The sequence below is a fragment of the Festucalex cinctus genome, chromosome 13 (assembly GCF_051991245.1).
Source record: "Festucalex cinctus isolate MCC-2025b chromosome 13, RoL_Fcin_1.0, whole genome shotgun sequence".
In the NCBI taxonomy this organism is placed as follows: domain Eukaryota; kingdom Metazoa; phylum Chordata; class Actinopteri; order Syngnathiformes; family Syngnathidae; genus Festucalex; species Festucalex cinctus.
The window spans coordinates 21,197,238-21,222,377 of record NC_135423.1 but is presented as its reverse complement, the minus strand read 5'-3'; the positions used below and the strand labels follow the sequence as shown (position 1 = coordinate 21,222,377).

General features: G+C 38.2%; 1 protein-coding gene across 2 annotated transcripts in view; it reads right to left on the bottom strand.

The window, feature by feature from the left end:
• Positions 1–626: 626 nt before the first annotated feature.
• Positions 627–25,140, bottom strand: part of lsamp (limbic system associated membrane protein) — a 380,427-nt gene continuing 355,913 nt past the window's right edge. For both annotated transcript variants that reach the window (XM_077494301.1, XM_077494300.1), the window contains 4 exons: positions 14,986–15,117; positions 14,480–14,600; positions 7,312–7,460; positions 627–5,309 (listed from right to left, as the gene is read on the bottom strand). In XM_077494301.1, coding sequence (XP_077350427.1) covers positions 5,212–5,309; positions 7,312–7,460; positions 14,480–14,600; positions 14,986–15,117 — 500 coding nt within the window. In that variant the 3' untranslated portion in view covers positions 627–5,211. The remainder of the gene's footprint in view (positions 5,310–7,311; positions 7,461–14,479; positions 14,601–14,985; positions 15,118–25,140) is intronic.

Genomic DNA, 25,140 nt, shown 5'->3' with positions numbered 1-25,140 from the left:
GTGTCGTCAGTCCACAAACATGCATGGAAGGGTCATTAAAGAATTCAAATTTCACATTGTTGTGAATTGTAATTATCTATATGTGCCCTGTGTTTGACTGACGACCAATCCAGGGCGAACCCAGTCAGGTACGTCGCTCACACGCAACCCTGAACAGGAAACGCGACAGAAAACGGATGGATGGACTTAGGTGTGCATTTATGCATTTGGCTCAGATAACGTCGTCATATTAATAACTTCATGATTTGGAAAGTCACTTATTGGAGCTAAAATTACATTTCCATAATGAATATTTATTGGTCTCTGGAGCACAAAAAGAAAAACAACAGCGTATTTTTGCTCAGAATAACAATCAGTGCACATAATGAAAGCATACAAACTGTTAGCACATCACTTTTGTGAATTACACAAATGGAAATACATTTACCAGCCACATTATTACCACTTCTAATGAGATATTAAGTATTTTGCCTCTGCAAAAAATAGTAATGCTTCATTTTGATTGACAGAATTGTATATATATATGTATATATATATATATATATATATATATATATATATATATATATATATATATATATATATATATATATATATATATATATATATATATATATATATATATACATATATATATATATATGTATTGGGCCGATCGATACCCGTCCTTATTTCAAGGCATCGGTACTCATGATGGAGGTGCATACCAGTGCCGACCGCCCTCATGTGGCTGTTTTACAATCAGGAACTAGAAACGAGAGGAATAGGCAATTGGCATTAATTTCATCAATTGCGATATTGGGATATATCTCTTTCTATAAAATTAGCTTTGGTTAGTTTTTTTCATTAAACTTTTATTCATAAAAAGTAGTCATGGTATCGGTACTTGGTATCAGTGACTCCTTGATTTTATATACCGTTTATATATTTGTTGTGGTTGGTCAATGGCACTTTGGGTGTTGGATGGACTTGGAGATGACCTGTGAAAGGATCCTACAGGAAGTTGTTTCTTATTTTGTTTCATGCAATAATTGCGAAATGGAAATTCATCTTCTTTGGTTTTCTGTGTGATCTCTTAATGCAAGGTCAATTATTCTGTTATGTAATTCTTACTCAGTTACTGACTAAAATCAGCTTTCCTCAGTGAAAATGAGGCAGATGAATGTAGCAAATTGTACATACTTCAACTGTTGCCAGCATAACGAATGAAGCATATTTTTGGAAAGTAAAATGTTACACTAAACATTAGAATTTCAGTTAGCCAACATGAAAGTTAGTCAAGAGTTTTTGTGAGATGATGACATATTTAAAACAAAACAAAACACTCTCTTTTGAAAAGGTGTTTTGTTGATATCCTTTCACTTACAGATGTCAACTATGATTTAAACGTGTTTGTATAGAACAAGCACCTAGTTTAAAATCAAAACTAGAGCTATCAAGTCAGTGTAAATGTTTTACAGTAGTACAGTACTTTTGACTTGTCACAAAAAGTGGAAATGTGACCAAACAGCATGCGAGTGACTTGAGCTGAACCCAAGATTTGGTGAAATAAATGACGGCTGTCGAGCAATGTAAACACAGACATGTTGAAAACATTTGTTGTGTAGAAGGGATGTGATGCTGTCAATAAACATTCTGTTTTGCTGCTCTCATTTTCAATTCCTACTAGCTTGAAAGGACATTCCACTGCCAAGGTTACACACTGATTTCTTAAAAAAAAAAAAAAAAAAATCAATTCAAACGGTTCATCTTCCCTTTACCAATTGAAGAAGCTATTCATTAGTGGCAAATTTTCTGCAGAATTTCACAGTTTTCTTTGAAAAAGTCATTCACTGGGTCATACATTTTGATCTGTAAGAGTACAGATGAAACGTCATGAGCTAAAAGCAGGTGGTGTAGTTTACTGCATGGATCTAAATGTGCAGGTTGCAGGTTCAAGCTGCCTGGAAGTGAAGGCCGATGGCCGACGGCCGGGTTGGATGCCCATCAAACAGACACAGTGCAACCAGTTGCTCTGGTTGCCTCATCACAGAGGAATACAAAATGTTACTATGTACATTAAGTCACATTAGGACCTCTGAGTTTTTCTTTCAAACTTTTCTCATGAGAATCTTTCAGGATTTGGTGTAAAATTCAATATACAATTGGTGGTAGATAGACACATTCATTGTTACTTCTCCAATTCGTTATATTCAGGGGAGTGTTGTCGTGGACTTCATTGGTTTGCACACGCATACAATGTACAATATACAGTTAGAGGATAAAGATCTAGAAAATTGAATGTTTCTAGAATGGAAACTGGAATGTCTACAGGTGACAACATCAATTTCTGTTGACATAAACCTGCAGAAAATACCGAAAACATCATACAGTAGTCATACCTCGCAGTCATGGGTGATCTCATTTTGCAAAGTGACAACTGCATGTCTTCCTGGCTCCCTTCATCTTCAGATATTTAACATTTCAAGTAAAGGCCCCTATCCACCAATCCAACGTTGGGAGCCATCTGATTCATGTAACATTGCGAGTTGTTGGCCGACATTTTCAGCGGATGCAACATGTTGAATCGGCATTGGGACTGCCGTGACATTTGATTGACGTCTGATTGGCTGTTCGCTAGCAAATCAGCGATCAGCAAATCAGCGACTTTGATGGACTGGATGTACTGGTTTCTATGGGTCTCACTCTGCCTCATCTATCCTTTCCTCCTTCCTCTCTTTAGTTTTTCCTCTGGTCTCTTGAGATCTCTTTAATTTGTTGGAATTTAGAGGCTTCCGGGGTTGGCGTAAGACTTTGATTTTGTTACCATGGGGAAGGCAGGAAGTGTTTGGTTGGTGCTGGATTTCACTTTGATTTATCTTTCTTTTCTTTTGATCTTTTCTGACCTTTTCTCTGGTCTCCTGACCGTTTGAACCTCACGACTCTGGCGAGACTGAAGTATCTGGTTAAGGTGGAGGGTAATGTGATTTTTATGAGGTTTTAGGTGAATTTTATGAGGTTTTAGGTGAATTGCTGAATTTTACACATATTTGCACGCACACGCACGCACACACACGGTCACCCCCGCACGCACACACGCATACACGTAAAAAAAAATAAAAAATAAAGAGCAATGATGATAAGACGTTGAATCGGTAAGACTACCGAATGAAAAATTCTGAGCTCTAACGGCAAAAAAAAAAAAAAAAAGCTAGCAAATCAGCGCTAGAGGCAAAAACAGGAAGTGACGAATGCAGAAAAACAGTAAGCCTTTAAAGCCTTTACAAGACATATAATGTCTGTCTAGACAAAAACTCGAGAAGATGAATTCATCACGAGTTGAAGAGCGAACGCCATTGTATGACATTACCGTAAGAGACATGGAGACACAATACCAGGTAGGCTCTTTACACAATATTGCACGATATTCCGTAAAGTGCCTGAGGGTGTGCTTCGCATGGGCGTGAGTGAACTGTGAAAAAGAGAGCGGGATGCATTATGTTTTTATATCCCGCCCCGTAAGGACATTTGCAGTTGCCTTTTTCTAACAACGAGGAATAGTGACTACTGCCACTGATGGTATGGGGGGGTATTACTTCTCACGCATGCAAAGAAGGTACTTAATAGTTGGCATATCCATGTCTGTTTGTTGGAGTCAGCCTGGCTGCAGAGTGTATTTTGAGGCATGGCTCAACTTGGGGTGGACCTAAACATTTGACTCCACCCACTTGGATTCTCAACCTCAAAGCGCTTTCTTCTTCTTCTTCTTTTTCTTCTTTGATTATTTTTGTTAAACTATTGCCTTTGTGGTTTTAGTTGCCATCTTATGACGACACAATTATTGTTTGAACACTCTATTAAGCAATGAAAATTACGAGCTGACCGAAATCCAAATACTAACCTCAACCATCAAGGGATGCACCATCTTCTGGGTACATGTGGTACTGCACCCATCCCAATCATTTCTATGTGGAGGACATCTTTTGACCACATTTGCACCTGATTGCCCAGACACTCAAATGCAACGTGGAGGCCCCCATTGGCTCTATCACCATCTGTTCACCAAGAACAGACCTCAAAATGGCCGTTTCGACCACTATCATGTAATCGTTCAGTTAGCTCCGCTCTGACTGACTGAGGTTTGAGTGCTTGTAATTTAAAATAAATAAATAGAAAAAAATAACGTCATAAGTCGGTGCATCATTAAATCCGCAATTATTATTATTTTTTTGTTTAAACCCTTTTGTTAAAAAAATAAATAAATAAATAAATCGGTGTAGGTGGAGTCAAAAGTTCAAGTCCAACCCATGTTGAGCCACGCCTCGAACTGCGCCCTGCAGCCAGTGCTACTCGGTTTGTTGTGATGTGTATTTCCGTCATTTTTCCAGTGCGGCGTGCCAACAGTCACATGACGTTGGATTGGCATATAGAGGCCTTAAGTCATGTGTCGTCACTGAAATGGCAATTCACTGCCTCATGTTCTTGACTAGCACCATTTTTATTCTGGTTATGAAATACTTTACATGTCTTCTCATCCGACTCAATTCTCATGAGAAAAGGCTGCTTGGGATAATCGCGAAAGGTTAGGAGCAAAAACAGGTAGTTGGAAAAAGATGTTGCAAAGTCACAAAATATGGATGTTGGTATTCATCATATACTCTGGATGGAGTCTTCTTGATCTTTTCATATGACAAAACGAATGCTGCATCTAGGAACTATTTGATCCTATTCCTTTCACTATCTGATCATGTAAAATTTGGCAGATGATTCCATCTCATTAATGCACTGGATAAGCACTCAGTAAAATCCGGGGACTCTTCAGTTCTTCTAGAGACAAACGATTGTTGGCGTCCTCATAAATGGAATATCTTTGTGTTGAATTCCATGAAGACAAAAGTACACCAAATTCTAAACCAGCCGCAGAAAGCAGAAACAAAGAAGTGCGTACTGTACGTATTAAAAAGAGCGACACAATTCGTTAAAAGAGCACTGTTTGCTTATTCTGTCCTTCACATCTGTTTTTCTTCTGGCGTCTATGGTGTCATATTCATAACCAGACGCTTGACGTAATATTTGCAAGCAGTGCTTGACAGCACGTAAGGTGTTCATAACGATGCAAACAGTCTGGGGGCGGTAAGGTCGGTGTAGCAATAAGGATGTCGGCGAGTTGGAGAGAAAGTGAAGGGGAAGGTCAAAGGCCAAGTGGGAAGAGGAGGAAGAAGAAGAGAGGTATTAACACTTGAAGAGAAGGCAGGTGATGCAGGCCAGCAGGAGCCACAGTGATTGAGATACGCAAGCTGAGCCGCTGATGTCTCGGCCTGTTCCAGGTCCTGTGCACACAAACACAGACAGACGAGAGTGTTTCAAGGACACGACTTCAAACTGTCTCGTCAACATACTTCATTTGAAATGAAGAAGTCTGTTGACAGATTTCACAACTTTATTCCCAATCCCTTTCATGGGGTTGAGCTTTCAACAAAACTGAGTCCATTTCTGTTAATCCTGCAAACACGAGATGATTTGAGCCGTTTCAAAAGTTCAATGATTCATGCAATTCCAGTTATGTATGTACAATTGCGAGTTAATATAGCACTGAGATGATACTTGAGTCCTTTATTATGTCAACAGAATATTACATTTCCACATTTAGAGGTTTGAGGGTGATATTGTCACTCCGTCAGCTTTCACATCAACTCCCTCCGTCTGAAAAACTGAGTCGACGTCTGACGGAGAAGACAAAACGGAATGCAGTTTTCTGTTAAAACATGTATTGTACACGGTAGTTAGCTGGATTTGACTCAATTACAGGCAATTGCGAGTTCTCCCAAAAATGTCACTAAAAAGCCTAAATTCAATTCAGTGCTGCTTTAAGAAAGAAAGAAAGAAAGAAAGAAAGAAAGAAAGAAAGAAAGAAAGAACGAAAGAAAGACAGACAGACAGACATAAAGAAAGAAAGAAAGAAAGAAAGAAAGAACGAAAGAAAGACAGACAGACAGAAACAGACAGAAAGAAAGAAGTATAGCTGACCATCCTACTGTCTCATTTAGTGAGGATTGTGAAGAAATATGACACAAAGCGAAGACACGCTTGGTACATTTTTAAAGAAAACAGTGTTTGAAGTTCACTTGGTTCATTGTTTTATAAATTCATAACCATTCTTTTTTTTATTTTAGAAAATATATTACAAAACGTGAAGTTTGAAGTTTTTTTTGGATGTTTCAATATTGTGATCTTTTGCAGAGGACAAATTGAATAACATAGACCTCCTGACTGCAGACCAGACAATCAAACAAATACACACAAAATAAATTAAAACGAATTAACAAAATTAATAAAAACGATACAAATTATATGCATATACCCAATTCCTTCAACTTCAACAATTTAAGCATTTTAATTTTGATTATTATTATTTATTTATTTGTAATGCAGGAGAGGTCTTGTCCCAATTCAAGTATTGCAGCCTGTATTGCAACCATGTTTTGTTTTATCATTCCCCATGGAGAATATGTAGGTCAGTCAAACAAGCAATTGAATTTTCCCCCCTATGCTACAAGTTACACTTCATATTGTTGGTCAGTTTACTTTTGGCCAAGAATATTTTAAGGCTCCCAATGTTATGGAATGTAATTGAACGTAATGTTCAATGTTTTTAAGACATTGGAAGTGTGTTAGCTTGCTGATTATTCCAATCCTTTCAAAGGAATAACAATCTTTAACCAACTTGAAATTATGAGTAAGGAGAGCCTTATGAATATCAGCACAGCAACATTCTGCAAATCATCTTTCTGGATTTGCCATTTGTTAAAAAACAAAACAAACGTAAAAAAAACAAACAGTTCACTGTTTCTTTAGAAATCAAAATCTATTAGAATATAATAACATTATCATGTCAAATGTGTATTAAATTATATTGTATTTAATTTAACAATTAAAATATGTAGATTTTGTTTTTGTTTAAAAATTATTTTTAATTAAGCTTCACCATTTATTTTTGCACTTGGCTCTAAAGTAGGTCCTGATGCGCCTGGTGAAGATGATAGACTGCATTAACAGTATTTTCCCACCAAGTGGCGTCAAAGATGCAGTAATCTTGATCCAAGTTCAAATAAACATTGAAATAACATTTTCCCTGAAATATCACATACATATACAGGAATATAGTGGTTCTGCATTGAAAATCTAGGACTAAGTCTTAAATCTCACAAAACAATGTTAAATTTTGATGATTATTCATCAACTTGAATGACTGATGAGTTATCATATCACAATGAGAGTATACATGTGTCTATGCTATTACAGTAAAAACAAAAACAAAACCTTTATACTCACTATAGAGGTAGACACTAGAATTTTGGACACCCAGTCGGTTTGAGGCCACACAGGTATATTTCCCATAATCCTCTTCAGTCACACTTGCAATGGTGAGAATAGTATAAGTGCCAAGGACTTGGATATTGATGCCCTCGGCATTGGACAGCCTGCAGTAATGAAAACAGATAAACTGAATTTGGAGTGGAAATCAGAAACAACTTTTTAAGCATGAGAGCAGACTAAAATAACACAAAAACAAGCCGTCTTCACTACTCACATCCTGACTCGCACCACACTTAATTGTATCAACTTTAAAATGCAATTTAGAAATCACCACAATTTGGCAAGTCACTTGGTACAATGCGCTGTATACTGATGAGCTAACCATTACGCCCCCACTAAATAAGAACTCCAACGTAATAGATCCTATATATCCTGAACTGATCATCAAGCCCTTTAATATGATTAAAACAAGTTCATTTAAGGTGCGTCCACTTAATCCTGCTCATGTGTGGCTACTGTGAGCAGGGGTGCCAGAAGTTTATGCTGACACATGCTGAGCATTAACATAAAAAAAGAAACGGAAAGCCATAAAGCTGGGATCACTCCCATTGGGGCACCTTGGATGACGAGTGCATGTGAATGAGAACGCGTGAGGATAAGCATTTTCTTTTCGGTTTAAAAGCTGCTGCCGGCCTTCTCTGATCATACTAAGGGTTTGATGAAAAACATGCCCCAGAAAATATGCTGAGAGACCAAAACAATGCACGGCTCCAAAAGGAGTTGAAAACGATATTCACGAGTGATTAAAGATCACAATTATAAAATAGTAGCAGCTGGAATGTACTGACTGAACGTGTGATTTGTATGGAACAGTGTTGCCACAGTTCACTTAAATAAAGTAACTTAGTTGCTTTACTGATTATTGGTTTTATAATTACATGTTTACATTTTTAATCAGATTAATCACGTCTTACAAATTTGATTATTCACGATGAATCCCTTTATCAAAAATGCATTTTATCAACATTTTTTGCTTGCCAAATTTGAAGAGCACCTAATGTGTTCATTATTACGACATTTAATGTTATGAGGACATCTTCAACATTTTTGTTTGATCCACTGCACACTCAACTCCTCCTCTTTTTTTCTAAACAGTTAATTACTTGTATAATTTAAAATGAAAAAAAAAAAAAATGACCCCAGTAGAGTTTCACATGAATAAACATTCTGAATGTCATTCCAATTACTGTTTTTATTTTAGTTATTTTAAGAATTTGTGTTATGTTCTGGAATTGGATCCCAAAAATGCAGACACAAATAAGACTTTAACTCTTTATTCGCATAACATCGAGAGGAGTAGAACAAACTTGACTAGATGAGAAACAGCGAGAATGTATCGAGAATCAGGAGACGCTAAGCTAACTTGGGGCTGTGGAAGTGCACAGAGGAACAGAGGTAATAATCCGATAAAACACACACTTAAAATACACACAGGCTTATATAGACAGCGAATCAATCTGATTTGTTGTGGCTCGACATGTGGGTAACAGGACTGACATGGAATTATCTGACTGGCTGTTGACCAGATAGAGAGAATAAAGATTCTTGACATCACATAGCTTCTAACATCACTTAGCGTCTTACCAGTTGAAACTAGATGCCGGTTACATGCCGATTGCATCATTTCAAAACAGATACTTGACCTGATCCCCCCCCCCACCTGATCTCCCTTGATCATGACCCAAACATAACCCTTGCATGGCCCAAGCATAACCCTTGTATGACCCTAGTCATGACAGTAAACATAACACTTACATGACCCTAGTCATGACAGTAAGCATAACCCTTGCATGACTCATGACAATTAGAAGACAAGATTAACGTTTCGAACCATATTCTGAAAGTTATACACAAACATTTATTACATGCTTTACTTTAAAGCATGTCGTATGTTTAATACTCAAACACAAGCTGTCCTACATTTCACGTAACCATCCGCTGTCAAACTAAAGGATCATCTGCGGTCAAAATTAATAGTGTGATTAATCTGCATTAATACATGATTAATGCGATATTTTTTTGTGATTAATCAATGAGTTACACTTTAAATTTGACAGCACTAAATAAAATACAAAAAACAATGCATTTTTTTTTTCATTAATTAGTTTTACATTACAGTACGTGCGTGAGGGAGGCACGTCTTATCAAATTTTTCTCTCTCGCAAATGGTTAATTGCAACCGTGGACCCGAAAAGGTACTGCACTTTGAGATAATGACACTATCAGAAGATAGAAGTAAATACATTCTACAAATTAATGTTTTATCATTGTAGAAAAGTAACTATAGCCTGGTTATTTTACTAGAAAAAAGTAACGAGTTATAGTTATTTTTTTTTATAAATGTGCACATTATGGAGTTTCGTGTTACCGGCATCACTGGCCCAAAAGTTGGCATTTCCACTCACTGGACACTTTGTTTGCCATGTTTGTAGACTATTATAATTCCATTTACAATTGACACTTTACATAATTTGTTACACAAACAATCTGATCTTGTCCAGTATACAGTAAGTGCTGTATTGTGTTGAGCCGCAAGGGATAGACATTCACAAATGAAGTACCAGTATACCTTGAAGGCAATAATAATAATGTTTCTTGTATCAAAGAGATGAGCGAGATCAAAGATTTGAAGGGCAGAAGCTTCTTGCTTACTTGTAAACAGTCAGTTTTTTTTTTTTTTTTTTTTTTTTTGTGGAGACGAAAGGAGATATGATGTGCCTTCATCTCCTCGTTTCATCATTTTCTGCATCTCCACAATTGCTGACCCCGTCGTGAGCAATGATGAGAGATCTCAATGCAAGCATATATGCCAAAGGATCATAATTCTGCTTTCACAAAGTTAATACTCACTTTGACTGCGACTTCCACAAACTACTTTCAGCACTTATTTTTTTTACTTATATAAATGTGTGTAGCCTAGAACATTTTTAGATGGGGCTATCACACCAAACGTTATGGCTCATTATTGTCTTTGCAATAGAAACTGAGTCAATATGTTCACTGGAAAAGAAACAGTAAACTGGACTTATTCCACAAGAAACATGAAACAAAAACTTCTCACATTCTGTTTGGCAGATTTCCTTGTTGTAACAACACTACTTGCCAGTGAATCGTATACTGTTGCAAACATTTGGAAGGAATGCATTTGTGGGATCAATGGCACATCTGAGTAAAGTGGGCCAAATATTCACTGCTTATGCCAAACATCTTTCCCAGGCGTAATCTTCCAAACACAAAGTTTAGTTTTGTTTATTTATCAAACTCAATTCTTTCTCCATTTTTGAACATGTTAGTAGAAAATATGTACAGGATTTAAGTTCAACTTTGAATTTTAGTTTTTCTGGCTCACATTCTTACATACATGCTTCTTACATAAAGCAGTATTTGGAACCAAAACCAATAAAAGGAGAAATATCTGCAATCAGCTCAGAAATACACAAAGGGAAACTTTCAAACTGTTTTACTGATGAATGCCGTACAACTTTGTACGCTTGAGATAGATAGCGTTCTGGATGACTGATTGGTGGACACCATACCTCGAAACGAGGCTGCAATGTCAGCAAGGAGTGAGCAGACCCCCAGTGACTTATGTGAAAATAGGTGAAATGATTTTCTGATGACCAGGGCGTCACAGAAAGGCACTTTTTACATCTCTGGGATTATTGTTCAATTACTTGTGTTTTAATTTTTTTCCGGCCCAGTAAAATAAATATAATCGAAGCATAACTTGGTTGTCATGGACTTATCGGTTGGGAAAACTTTCATATTGTGGATTAATTTGGGACGATGAGTTTAAAGATATTAAATTAATCTGAAATATCTCAATGAAAAAGGGTATCCGTGTTGCTCAATGTTATTCATGGAGGGGGATTTTGGTATTGTCAGTTTTGGTCATATTCATGTCCATATTCTGCATTTTTTTTGGGGTGGGTTTTGCTTTTTCTTTCTTTCTGCAGTGTTGGCCACAATCCACAGAGGTGTATCTTGGCACACCTAATTGCTTGCTCTTGAGTGAGTGAGATTTTAAATCCAGATCTTGTCAGTTGCCTGAAAATCATATTAATAATAAGTAATTGTCTAGTGAAAAAAGGAATGGAATGGACAACTTTTGGTTTTAAGTATGTGTTCATTCAGTTTTTACAAAACGACTAAATAGGTCAACAATTACCATACTAGATAATTAGGCACCAGAACATTGGACAAACGTCATTTGGTATTGCAGGCACTTGTTCCTCATCTACAGTATGCAAATAGGGATTTATCAAAGTCCATCTTTTCTGTTTTAATCACTGTACCAATTTGAGTCACCACATTGTTAAAATTGAGCACTACCATAAAAGTGGAATTAATATTTTACAGGCTAAAGTGCATTATCTTTCATTCCAGAGCAAGAGCAGTAAACTGTAAAAATCAACTAAGCAGGCACTGATAAATACTATTACTATGGTGCATTACTATTCATATCCATGGAGAAAGTGCAATGCTACTTGCAGTTTCTCTCACAGTGAGACAGGACTGTGAACAGGCACGTTGCCAAAACCCTACAGGGGACAAAACAACTTCCATATCTGGAGGTTGACAACTACAGATAATGCAAAATATTTTAATGGCCATAAATCTTTCTCTCCATTTGTGTGATAGGCCCATTACTTTAGAGACTTTATCTGCGATGACATTTGTGACAGCTCCCACACCATCTTTCTTTGTGTCTTTTGTAAAGTTCCAGTGCAGTAGTTTGGGTGCAAAATAGCATTAAGATGGTACATTCACAACCCAAGTGGAGGGAATTTGTGGTTACCCCACATTGAAATGTTACCTCCCAGCTGCCATTATCCCGGAAAGTCATGACACTTCAGTCCTTGAGACTTGCATTACACTCGAACATCTGCTTCTCCCACACAAATGGACCTTCACAAGGGAGCATGAAGCATTGTCTGTGTGTCAAGTCTGGCTTCCATTACGGTGAAATGACTTCCTTGCTTCAAAAGCTACCTTTTTACACTGTACAGTTCAATCGTTCGAACAGTATAACATTCTAGTCATGATACGATTAGCAGATGAAAGATGAAATTAATGAGTATTAAAATTAAACCCTGTGAGAACACATTTGACAGAGGGTGCAAACAGATCAATTATAATTATTGGTAAGTACAGTATATTTAAACCGGAGAATTATGTTATGATGTGGCAGGAGACTCAAGGTTTGCATACAGTGTATCAATAAATCCTGATTCAGAGATGAGTTTCTTTTGGAATTTCAACTGCCCAACCGTGAAACGGTCAGAAGCTTGTGGCTGTGAAGAAGAGTATGCATTAGATGAGATCATTGCACGTCCTCCCTCCCGTCCTCTTGTTATGGCAATATGTAATAAATGGTGATAATCACTTGTGCTATAATTAAGTTTGTTTGACTTTGTGCAACTTATCTCTCGTGTAATCTCTTTGGCGATGGATAACTGACATTAAGTGCTTACAACCTCATCTTAAATCAGGATGTGTGATTGGATGCGACTTTAGAGTGAAATATAGACACAGTAACATACCCATTGGTTTGGTCCTTATTGTTTTCTTGCAGCACAAACATTCTTGGTTCGAATCTGTTATCTTGAGCTTTGTCTATGCATGTTCTCCCTGGTTCTGTCACATTATCCAAAATATGAGCTGGATTCATTGAAGACTCTAAACTGTCCACAGGTTTATTAAATGTGAGTTATTATTATTATTATTATTATTATTATTATTATTATTATTATTTGTAGCATCCTTAACTCATTTGCTCCCAATAACGTGTAAATACGTTTTTTTCATGTTTTAAGTGTCCCAAAGACATATTTATACATTGTTGTTATTTTGTTTTTTTGTTTTTGTTTTTTACGCTAGAGCATACAGAAGGCTTTGATGCAGCCTCTCAACTGCAAAGAACGGTTGCAGAAATGGTAGTTATTGCACAAATGGCCAGCAGGTGGCAGCAGAGCAAAGGAGATCAACCAGGGCCATGTAGAAAAAAAGCTAAATTACTTACAATTTTAAATAGATTTGTGAAAACTGATGAAACTTAGCTCTCTTCTAATGCTAATTGTTGCAAAACGGAAACAGAGAGAAACATGCTTTTTTTCCCTGGTGAAAGAAGAGACTTTAATCTTTCTTTTGGTAGGTTCCATGCTTTTATAGCAATTGAACACAATATTCTGTGGGCCTTGCAAAATCAGTCAAAATCCAGTAAAACAGCCAGGAGCGAGTGGGATTGCTTCTGTGAAAATGGCTGGGAGTGAATGTCTGTAATAATGTCTGTTTTCCATCGAGAATGGCATTAATGTTAAAGGAGAAGTCAACCCCCTCAAATTTCTTTGACAATAATATGTTCTACTAGTATAACTATGTTATTCTGTATAATATTGCATTAGTGGAATGTGAGTTAAGCAGCGAAATCCAGCCGTTTTAATCCATCTCAGGGGGCGGCCATTTTGCCACTTGCTGTCGACTGAAAATGACATCAGTGTTGCTCAGGTCTCAGGTAACAGCCAATCACAGCGCAGCTTCAGAAAACAGGTGAGCTGTGATGAGTCGTTACCTGAGCCTGAGCAACTGTGATGCCATCTTCAGTCGACAGCAAGTGGCAAAATGGCCGCCCCCTGTCATGGATAAAAACAGCTGGATTTTGCTTCATAACTCATATTGAACAAATGTAATATTGTCATGGTTTGTCTCTTAGTTCTGTTGTCTTTCTGTTTTTTTCCAGTGGGTAGTGAGTAGGGGGCGTTTCCTTTCGTGCCACACCTGTGGGTCATTCTAATCAGGGGCCTTTAAAAGGCATGGACACCTGCTGCTCTATGTCAGGTTATTCCTTGCTCACTGCCAGTGTTCAATGTGTTCTCTGTACTCCTTTTTGCAAATCTCCTAGTCTCGTGTTTTTTACTGGCGTGTAAGTATTGCCGCGATACGCTGAAAAATCCACCCTTCCAAGCATAAAAACTTCTTGGTGAATTTAGAATTTTAGAAAAAAATTCTAACATTTCTATTCAGGTTTACTTTCACAATGCTTGAACATTTGAGCAGCAGTGCTCTTATAATGGCGATGTGGGACTTTGAACAGAAACAACACAAAACCAAAAAAGTGTTTTACCTTTTTTCATCCCTGTACCATTCAAATTCAGGTGTGGGCACAGCGGTGGCTTCACACCCCAGCGTCCCCATGCGGCCAAGCTGGGCCTCCAAGTTCTGGGTTTTCTTTATTGTTGGAGGGTCTGCACAGTTACAGGATATTAATGTCAGTCTGCTACTGAACCTATAAGGAAAAAACTGCACCTATATTATCCACTTACAGGATTACATGAGGCTTGTTTTGAAAATCCACGACTTATCAAATGTCATTGCAGATGATGATGCGTGGCATATACATCACCAAAAAGTTATCGCAATCAGAGTTAGCTTCACACTGACAGCACTGAAGAGTGCTTCAAAAATGTTCACACTGAGACATCACACCCTCCCACGCTACCTTCTGCAAGTCTCAACACTTTCTTTCTTGACTTTTATCTGCTCCATGTGATATGCGGGCATGAGGTATGATGAGAATACTGATTATTAATGTCTCCAAACGGCGCCGAGCGACAGTCTGTGAGTACTTACAGTTCACGATCACATTGACGTATTTGACATCAGGTGTGGCTACGTCATTGCTGGCCTTGCATTCATAGCGACCTGCTTGTGTTCGCATGATACCAATGATGTCCAGGTACTCCTCTCCATCCAGTGGCTCGGCTGTACGGAAAGAGAGACACAGAAGATGCAAAATTAGGGGCTTTACAACTTTGTACAATTTATTTCCTCTTTATGTGTGCGCAACATGCCATCAGAGTTGGCACTTTCATGCAAGTCTTGCAGTGTTATTGAGGTATGTTAGCCACTTAGCAGCTGCTAATTAGGCCAATAAGGGCTGCCGAGGAGGGCTAAATACTAGCGTTTATCCGTCAACTTTCCGCCCAAGAGCATTGACAGTTACTTTGATGAAAAGGACATGATATACATGCACGAGATGGGCATGTTTAGATTGCCGATGAAATGTCAGCAGTGCTTTTTTCACCTCGGCAAGTTGACGGCGACGCTGCTGTGTGGGATTACCTCGTCTTTTGCCGGTGAGCGCTTTCAAATCTGATCATATAAAGGCTTGACAAATTTGCACAATCCGGATTTATTTCCCCTTTATGTGTGCTCAAAATGGCATAGGCGTTAGCAATCAATTTGACACAAGTGTTGCTGTGTTATTTAGGTACATTAGCAACCTAGCTGCTAAATTGGCTGTGGCCGCCGTCATTTATGCCGTAAAAAGTCTTCTTTATGGTGTTGGTCAGTTATTAAATTCAACTGTGTAACATCTATTAAACCGTATTAGCACAAACAGATTATTTCCCCAAATTTTGCGCGTTCTAATAGTTAGCATCTTCAGCAAAGTACAAAGTGCAATATCGGCTAATATTGATTCCTATTGATTCTTTGTTTGGTAGCCTGAAGCATGCTGTTCCTTTTTTTTTTTTTTTTACTCTTCTCATTGTGGCAGCTGGTCCACAACAGCTGTCAATCATTGTTCAATTGTGGCGCGCGCCGTTTACTCAAAGTGGCAAATGCATTCATGCCAAAATGGCCGTTAGCACAGCCATTTTGGGACGCATGACGTCAACATCAGGATCTGTACTGATAAAAACTGCTGGGTTTATTATGCTTAACTTAATATTAACCAGAATACCGTATTTAGACTAGTGGGGCTGCATAGAACTACTATCGAGATCTATTTTTTTTTGGAGGGGGGGGGGGGGGGGGGGCGGTTGACTTCCCCTTTAAAGCAAAATTTAAAATGATGACATAAAAGGTTTTTAAAATTAATGTCAATGTATTTGTGAGCAATGCCTAAACCAGACAATAATCCTGATCATCACACTGTCAATGCATCCCAGTTGTCATTAAAGACACGGACGGAAATGAAACGGGAAACAACTGCAATGGCGTGAAGTTAATTGAGATTGTTCAAGCAACTTGTTTATTTGTTTAAAAGAGCTAATTGAACTTTCAGTATTCTCACCTAGTGTGTTGAGAAAGTAATATAATCAAGGTGTGAATGGATGTGATTTACTCTTTAAAAGACCAGTTAACGACAATGTAGCTTTTCCCACATCTTTGATCACATAAACATCCTACATGCATGTGTATTATCTATTTAATCAAGCGTAATTAAAACAGATTGGGTAGTCTTGCCCAAAGGGAATGGCGTGCAAGTGTGTGCGCAATGTGCGGATGTGCCCAGCCTTGGTGTGTGGAGGCTAAATGTGAGTTTGGAGCATGTATGCATGAATGGGCATGAAGACACCTTGAAGGTTTCCAGGGGACAATGAAGACTAATTCAAAGTGCGCACATTAGAAGAGGCTCATGAATTACACCACATCACATCCATATTTCATTGCTAATCTGGAGGAGAAAGGAGCAAGTGTGTGTGACAGGATGGTAGGGTATTAGGGAAGGAAAATGGACCAATGTGATGGTACATGGTAAGAATTCATACTGTCATGTGCAACATGTGATCATCTATTTTCAATAAGGAAAGATTTCAACACAAAATATATGACTAATATGTGACAATTAACGGGCACCAACTTTGACGGGTTCTTTTTCTGTTACATTAAACAACTAAATGCTTAATTGACAAAAACCTTTTTTTTTTTTTTTTTTTTTTTTTAACATTCAGCCATTTTGTGGATTAGTTGTCATCAAAACACAGTTTTTGCTGTGTGTACAATCTGCATGCTTTTATTATACTTTGTGACTTGGCAAAAAATTCTCACCAGCTGGTTTGTTTTGTTATGTTATGTTATGTCATTTTATAATAATTAGATTTTTTTTGTGCGTCTTGTGGGGACTATAATCAATAACTAAATTCAGATTACTTTGTTGATCTCTAAAAAGGCAATTCCCACTGTTACATCCCATCCAAGAAACATGAAAACAACAATGACCATCAGGGGGAAAAGAACAGGAAGCCTGGCACGTCCCCATTCAGTGACCAGAGTTTCTTAGATTTAAAAAACAAACAAAAGAACGAAAAAAAATAAAAAATAAAAAACAATAAAGAAAAAAAAAGCTAAGCTCTGCCCATTGAAGGGCAACTTGGAAGGTACGATTACTATTTTTAAGAATAATTGCTTGATATTGCATTTGCACATGTACCATAAATGTTCAACAAACCAATCAGTTTCCACAAACAAAACAATTCTGTTTATAGATAATAAAACAGATCTGTGTTCTGCTCACAAACAGGCAGGCGACTGAATCCAATTTATTTCTGGATTCTCTCAGTGGGACACAATTATATTGCACATGGAAGCAGCAGACAGGTGCCAATTGCCAGTGAGTGAAGTCCCTCAGACAGCTTGTCTCAAGCACCATTATTATTTGAAAACAGTGACCCGCGATCAGTTGTCGCATTAAACTTATCTTACGCCTCTTTGCGTGTCTACTTCAACTGATCTTTCTGTCAATCTTTTAATTTGTGTCCCAGCTTGATGCGAGCAATGCCACAAAGACAATACATTCTCTTCTTGTCTTTCTCCTCACATTAAACTGCAGAAAGCATAGGGCCTATGGGGATATGCAAAGTGAAAGAGACCGGGGATTAATTTAGAGTCCTGAAAGAATTACACATCTTCTAAATGACTGGTGGATACTAATTAGCCGTGCACAGGCAGGTTGAGGTTGGTGTGCAAGTTTCTCATGTCACTTTGAACACAGCATACATGCGTGAAAGGGCGCAGTTCACGAGACCTGCCAACCGGATCAATAGAAGTCATGGCAGTTGGATGGGCGCATGTGGTGGAAGTGTGACGACTGTGAAACAAACCAGAAACTTGTCATTTGCATATCCTCATGCATCTTTCATCAGCATGATTTTACCACTGTGGCAAACATTGTATTTATTGAGCAAATGTAAATTTATGTTAAGCATAATGATTCAAGTTGGTTTGCATAAAAGACTTTTCATCTGTTCCCATGACTGTGGTGATGCTTTTTTTATTTATTTATTTTTTTTAAAATATGTAAAGCATATATGTATATACTGTATATATGTGTGTGCGTGCACATTGCTTCCATTTGCACATGCACAAAATGTGCATTCACAGCCCTGGAACTTTAAGTGTGCAACTTATTGTAGTGAATGTGACTGAAAGAATTACTTATACTTATTACTTATTAACATAGTTATCGTTCACAGATGCCTCATTGTAGTGATAATAATGAAAAAAAAATTATGCTAAATTACTGTAATATATATACCAAGGAGGTGTTTGTAATTAAATATATGTGTGCATGTTTTCCTTGTATATCCTCCTGACTACTAGCAATTCAAATTTGTCCTCTGTAGTGGACCTTTTTAAACCTGAATATCTCCCACCCAGTGCATACGACTGAATTAACTCCTTTTGTGCTCTATAGAGGACATTCAGAGCTTTGACATTCAGAGCTATGATACCAAATGTGTAGGGGTGGGACTTTGCTACCTTTGTTTGCATCATAAAAGAAAATGGCTTCCCTCAGTGCAAGCACTTTTTAGGGAAGAAGAGAAGTAAGTGTATAACACTTTTTATTGAACAAATTTAGGCTTTAAATGTTAGCGTTTTTTCTATAAGACTCTTAAGAACACATTTGTTTGAATTATTTTAACTGTATTTGAGCCTAGCATTTAAGTTTTAAAAAATGTCCTCTGTAGTGGACACATCATAGCTTAAAAATAAAAACTTTTTTTCCCCAAAAAATTTATTTTGCAGTATTACAGTTCGCAAAGGTTGGGGAATATCAAAATAAACATGATTGGACAATATTTTTTTTCCTGGTAGTCAGGAGGATATGACACTTGTCATTTTGATGTCCTCTTATGTTCTGATAAGTTGACAATTGTAGCCTACTCTATATGCGCAACGGGAACAACCCTACTAAGCATCTTTCTAGCAGTCTGACAACAAACATCCTCAACTTCTTTTCCATAAACAACTTGCAACAACTGCTGTGCTGCTGACAGTGCAAACATAGCAGGAGAAGAGGCAGACAAAATTCTGCCTTTTTGAACTGAGAAATGGCACACTGCAGTTGTCTGTTTTCTGCTTTTCTGAAATCATGCAGTCAGGATATCAAGCCAGCCTAAAATGTCCTTAGGAAAACTTAATTTGGGGCTTTATTGAAACTATATCTCATTTAATCTGGCCACTTTTTTTTAGGTAATCGTTTGGTAATAACAGACCCATATTTGGATGCAAGACCCTGATTATGATCAGAATTTAATCAATTTACCCTTAAAAAATGCCGACGCTAAAAACTGCTGGTCCAGCTGTGTTGAAATTAATTGCAGTCCAAAATGAACAACCTTATCACTAACTGTTATTATTACCCAAACTTACATTACCCCAAAACAGGGTTAAGCAAGCAGTATCTTGGATCCAAATCAACAAAATTAAAGTTATGGAGTGGCCAGGCAAATCAACACAACACAAAATGTTTTTTTTCAGGATTTCAACCAGCATGACATACAGTACAGTTTAGTTACATACATGTCAAATCATTCCGTTAATGTTCTCTCGCGTCTGATGCTAAAACACAGGACTATTGTTTCTCACCAATTCAAACCTTTTGTTTATGTTTCAACCGTGGGTAAACGGAAGTTTCCTTTTATAGCCATATTATCTATTCATTACCTCAGCTTAATTTGACTCTGTTGCATGAGAAGAGGAGACCATTAGGTGACCTTTTGTCCCACCCAGGCACTACTGTATATCCATATCGCTCCTGCTCCAGGCTACAGCCGCACGGAGGATTTTCATGACTCCAGGCTTTCGAAAATGCTTAGAGACTGCAATCGAAAGTGCTGAGATTGTGTATACTTATGACTTGAAACAAAAGTGAGCCTCACTGCTCAGCCAGACCCAGTGGTGAATAACCAGGCCGTATAGAAACAAGCCATGCTGTGCTCATTATCTTCACGGTGTGACAGTTACATGCTGCTTAAACTGCTTATATAATGCTCATTTTAAATTATTTAGTAAAGTGACTATAAGCGGATCTGGTCTGCTGCAAGTCCTATCACCCAAGAACCATAAAGATAGCATCAATTAAATTTTCAACCAAGCCACCGATTTACCTCAACAATTAGTGTACAGAGCCGCATATGTGGCACATGCAGACGACACATCGGCAAATAGGGCTGGACGAAATTGGAAAAACATGCAATATGCAATATAGTTGTCTAATATAGCGATATCCATGTTATTGGGATATCTAACATACCTAAAGAATTACATGTTTTACATGCAGCAAAATAAGCAAACTCAATATATTCTCACTTAATTAAATGTAAATACCTCTGGAGAATGATCAACTATTGGACAGTGGTGCACATTTTAGTCAACGTCTGACTGGTCAAATTCAGATAAAAACCTAAAATTCCATATGAAACTTATTGCATGTCTTTGCGATATGCATATTGTATGGGCCAACATCGCAATAACAATATGTTTTCTATATATTGTGCAGTCCTTTCGGCAAACGCACATTAAAGGTAATGTTAAAGCATGCATGCTGAAGAGCCCTGGCTGTTTTACTCTGACTGCACCTATCAGCTTTTATCTTCACTTGATAGTAGAGTGTGCAGACCCTGCTCACGCCACAGTTTCTTTGGGGAGGGGAAGGGCAGAGTTTTTCTTACCTCATTTGAAGTCATGTCTTCGTTTGTCAACTGTGGCTGTCGCTTTAAGATCATGTACGTACTCGCACGCGCACCATGAATGAGCCTGACAGATGCTGCAGTTACGCTTTGGGCCAGAGGTGGCAGTTGTGAGTAAAAAAAAATGACAAACTGCAAAAAGATCCTTTAAATAGCCCATAGTGATGTGCTTACTGGCACATTTACGGTAACACTAACATTGGCCCTTCCAGATGTTATTAGCATTGCAGGTGAAATGGAGCCTATCACTTTGGGCAAGTGGCAGGGTACACATACCTTAATTTCTCGATCACAACATGCTCGGATATAACATGCTGCCCAAAATTGCCCTTCAAAATCCCTTATTGTTGTTTTCATGTATTATGAGCTCCCTAATTTGCTTGTATACATGCTCAAAAATTACACTATTATCGTCAAAGTAATTTGATAGATTGTGATCTCTCATGTTCAAACATTTAAAAAAAAAAAATGTTTTGCTACTTAATTAAATAATACTCAGTTTACTCAAAGATGCCATACCTATCTTAACTTATGCCTCTTCTGTATGGGTAGAAAAAAAATAGAAAAAAGAAAAACAAAACTCTCTTTTGAAGCCTTAATCAATAAAACCGTGCGACTCCATCTCCTGTTTGGAAGCACAGAGCGATACCAGTGAGCTGAAATGGGAGGAAGCCGGACTACATGGAGAAAACCCACAAAAGATAGGGGAGTATTTGACCTGAGATTGTAACTAGGGCTAGGAATCTTTGACTGTCTCACGATTCGATTCGGTTACGATTTTTGGGTCGACAATTCGATTCAGAATCGATTTTCGATTCTCGATTCAAACGATTTTCGATTCAAATTTATTTGATTGACAAATGATTTCTGCTTCAATTTACAGACATGCACAACATTGTCATGATCTACTCCAGTCTGCTTTGCAAGACAAAATGACAAATAGAGGTAGAAAAGCAACAACTTTTCATCCAGCAGCGAAAACAATGCAGTGTCACTGCTTTCATCAGTATTAACGAAGTATGTACCAGCAATATACATGCCCCAGCCCCAAATTTAAATACAGCAGGGATACTTGCATTTCTGTCCTCATACAGCTGGAGACCGACTGGGAGTGGTTTGACCCAAATCGGTCTGAGAGATCCGTTAGCACCTTACTTTTCTCCCTCAATCAGAAGCCTATTCCATTACTGGGGCCCTGGAACAAAATGATCCCTGTCCACACACACCTTCAACACTTACACCAGCGAGCAAGCAGAACATCTCATCGCAACTCCCACTTGTCTCACTCCCTGCTGGGAAGCAATGAACAAATGATGGATGGATAAAAGAATAAATGGCACATAGTCACTGACAGTGGTGTGGGTTCATTCACCCGGTTCACACTGAATGGCTGTCTGTCTATACCTGTCTGTGCCCTTTGATTGACTGGTTATTAATCCAGAGTGTAGTCTGCTTTTTACTCAAAGTTAGCTGACTCCAGCAGTGAAAAAAAAAATGGATAGGTTAAGTGGCACAACAGATAAAGAGAAAGTTTTCCGGCGTAGGTAATAATCCAGAGGGGAATTCTTCTAAACCCTCTCCTGGAACACAGCCGACACCGCTACGGCCTGGCTTAGGGGAGATGTCAAGGGCACTCAGCATCAAAACCCAAAAAGCATGCCCTGCCAAGAGCTATTCTAAAAGGGTTATGATGACTTCTATATACAGGGTAAGTGTTTGGGCTGTGGTTCAAATCAGTTCATTTGGGCTAATATCATTCCAGATTCCTAACCTAGTCATACACTAGTGAAGACTTTGAGGGCTACAGGACTTGCTCAAGGGCACTGGCACGGCAAAAATGGTGGACACTTAACATGTGGTAAGCGACTGAAAATGTTTTGCAGACGTTGTGCACTTTATAGAATTCTGATGAAGTGAGTGCTTAAGACTAGAATGTAAATGTCCTCTGACTGAGTTTTCTCTCCACGCTGCTGACATGTCCAGATGTCTTTGCTTGAGTGGATCAAAGGATCAGTGTTCTTGTCTCCCCTGCTGCACTGGCGGACAGACAGACTTTATTACACCAGAGAGGCAAAAGATGCATAATTGAACAGTATTTAACCAAGGGGGGTTCTATAAGTTATGATAAGAATCGCTGCACATCTAACAAAACCTCCATTAACATTCTAAAACACTGCTAGCACCCTACTTTATCCTTTTAATAAGAAACCCAATTTTCCAGTGAATTTTTTTTTTTTTTTTTTTTGCGATTTAAACTTAATTTGATGCCTCCAACAGGTTTTTAAAAAAAGCTGGGACAAAGGAAACTAAAGATTGGGTAAGTTGAGGAATCCCCCCCCCCAAGAAAAAAACACCTGCTTGGACCGGACCACAGGAGAACAGGTTAATTGGAAGCAGGTGGGTGTCATGTTTGAGGATAAAAGGCTCAATTGCTCAACATCATTTCTCAACAAATGACACTAAGGAATTTAGGCATTTCATTATCTATGGTGAAATTGTCAAAAGATTGAGAGAATCTGTAGAAATCACTGCATGTAAGCAGCATGGCTAAAAACCAACACCTAATGCCCGTGACCTTTGATCCCTTAGGCAGCTAAGAAAACTTAAAAGTTTACTATTGCCAGTTAACACAGTTCATGAGTGTTGTTAAAAGGAAATGTAATGGAACACAGTGGTAAACATTCCCCATCTTATCTTTTTTGGAACATCCATCCATCCATTTTCTTGACCGCTTATTGCTCACAAGTGTCGCGGGGTGCTGGAGCCTATCCCAGCTGGCTCTGGGGAGTAGGCGGGGTACAGGCTGGACTGGTTTCCAGCCAATCGCAGGGCACATAGAGACAAACAACCATCCGCACTCACAAGCACACCTAGGGACAATTGGGAGCACCCAATTAACCTGCCAAGCATGTCTTTGGAATGTGGGAGGAGACCGGAGTACCCAGAGAAGACCCACGCAGGCACGGGGAGAACATGCAAACTCCACCCAGGAAGGCCGGAGCCCGGACTCGAACCCAAGTCCTCAGAACTGGGAGGTGGACGTCCTACCCAGTCATCCACCGTGCCGCCCCTTTTTTGGAACATGTTTTCATAAATATGAACATGTTCAAGATAATAAAGATACTTCTACTACTCCACAATTTTGATGATTGAGTCTAGAAAGCACTTGGTCCTTTTGTGATTCATTTTGAAATTAGAATTGCCTGGTTGTTGAATAGCCCATTGAGTTCCAAACTTTCTGATGTTAAAGTGAACAAATCTTGCATACAATTTCTGGCACATTGTTAGGAAGTACTGTTATTACCACAGAAAATGTTAACTTGTAAAACAATAAATAAAATGGTGACCTGTGTTCTGTACTCTCAAAACTTTTGAAGTTGTTTAATGGTGTTCACAAAGACATCAGTCCTCTCTATAGCATTATGTAATGGAACATTTCAGCCCACGTCACATCTTTCCTTAAAATTTGACAGCCGCTTATATTTGAGGGCCTTGTTAGCTGAGTAGATCTTGTTATTTCCCCAGCAGGCAAAGGAGTGCTGCAGTGAAACCAACGACTGCCAGACATCATTATCGGCACCCCAACATGCTCTCACACTGAGTTCGATACATGGATGCTGGGGAGACACCCCTACTAAACAAAAATAACAACCACTGCAGTGTTTACAAGTTGTGAGCAACTCCATTCTTATGAGCCACCCCAGCCTGAGTGAATCGACAGCATTCAGGCTTGCCAGGAAACAGAAACCATTTTCAACTGTCAGATGTTTAAAAAAAAAAAAAAAAAAAAAGATACATTGACACTGATCTGTACAGTAGTGCTGTCACTATTGAATATTGTTAGAATCGATGAATCTATCTTTTATTCAATCGATTAATCGACTAAAGAGATTAATTTTAATTTTGCAAAGTGTATTACAAAAGAATTTCCCCCCTTGTGATTACTGTTCATTAATTAACCAGTGATTGATGTTTATTTCATACTTCGCACAGTATTTGTATAGTGATGAAACAAAGAGATTAAAGA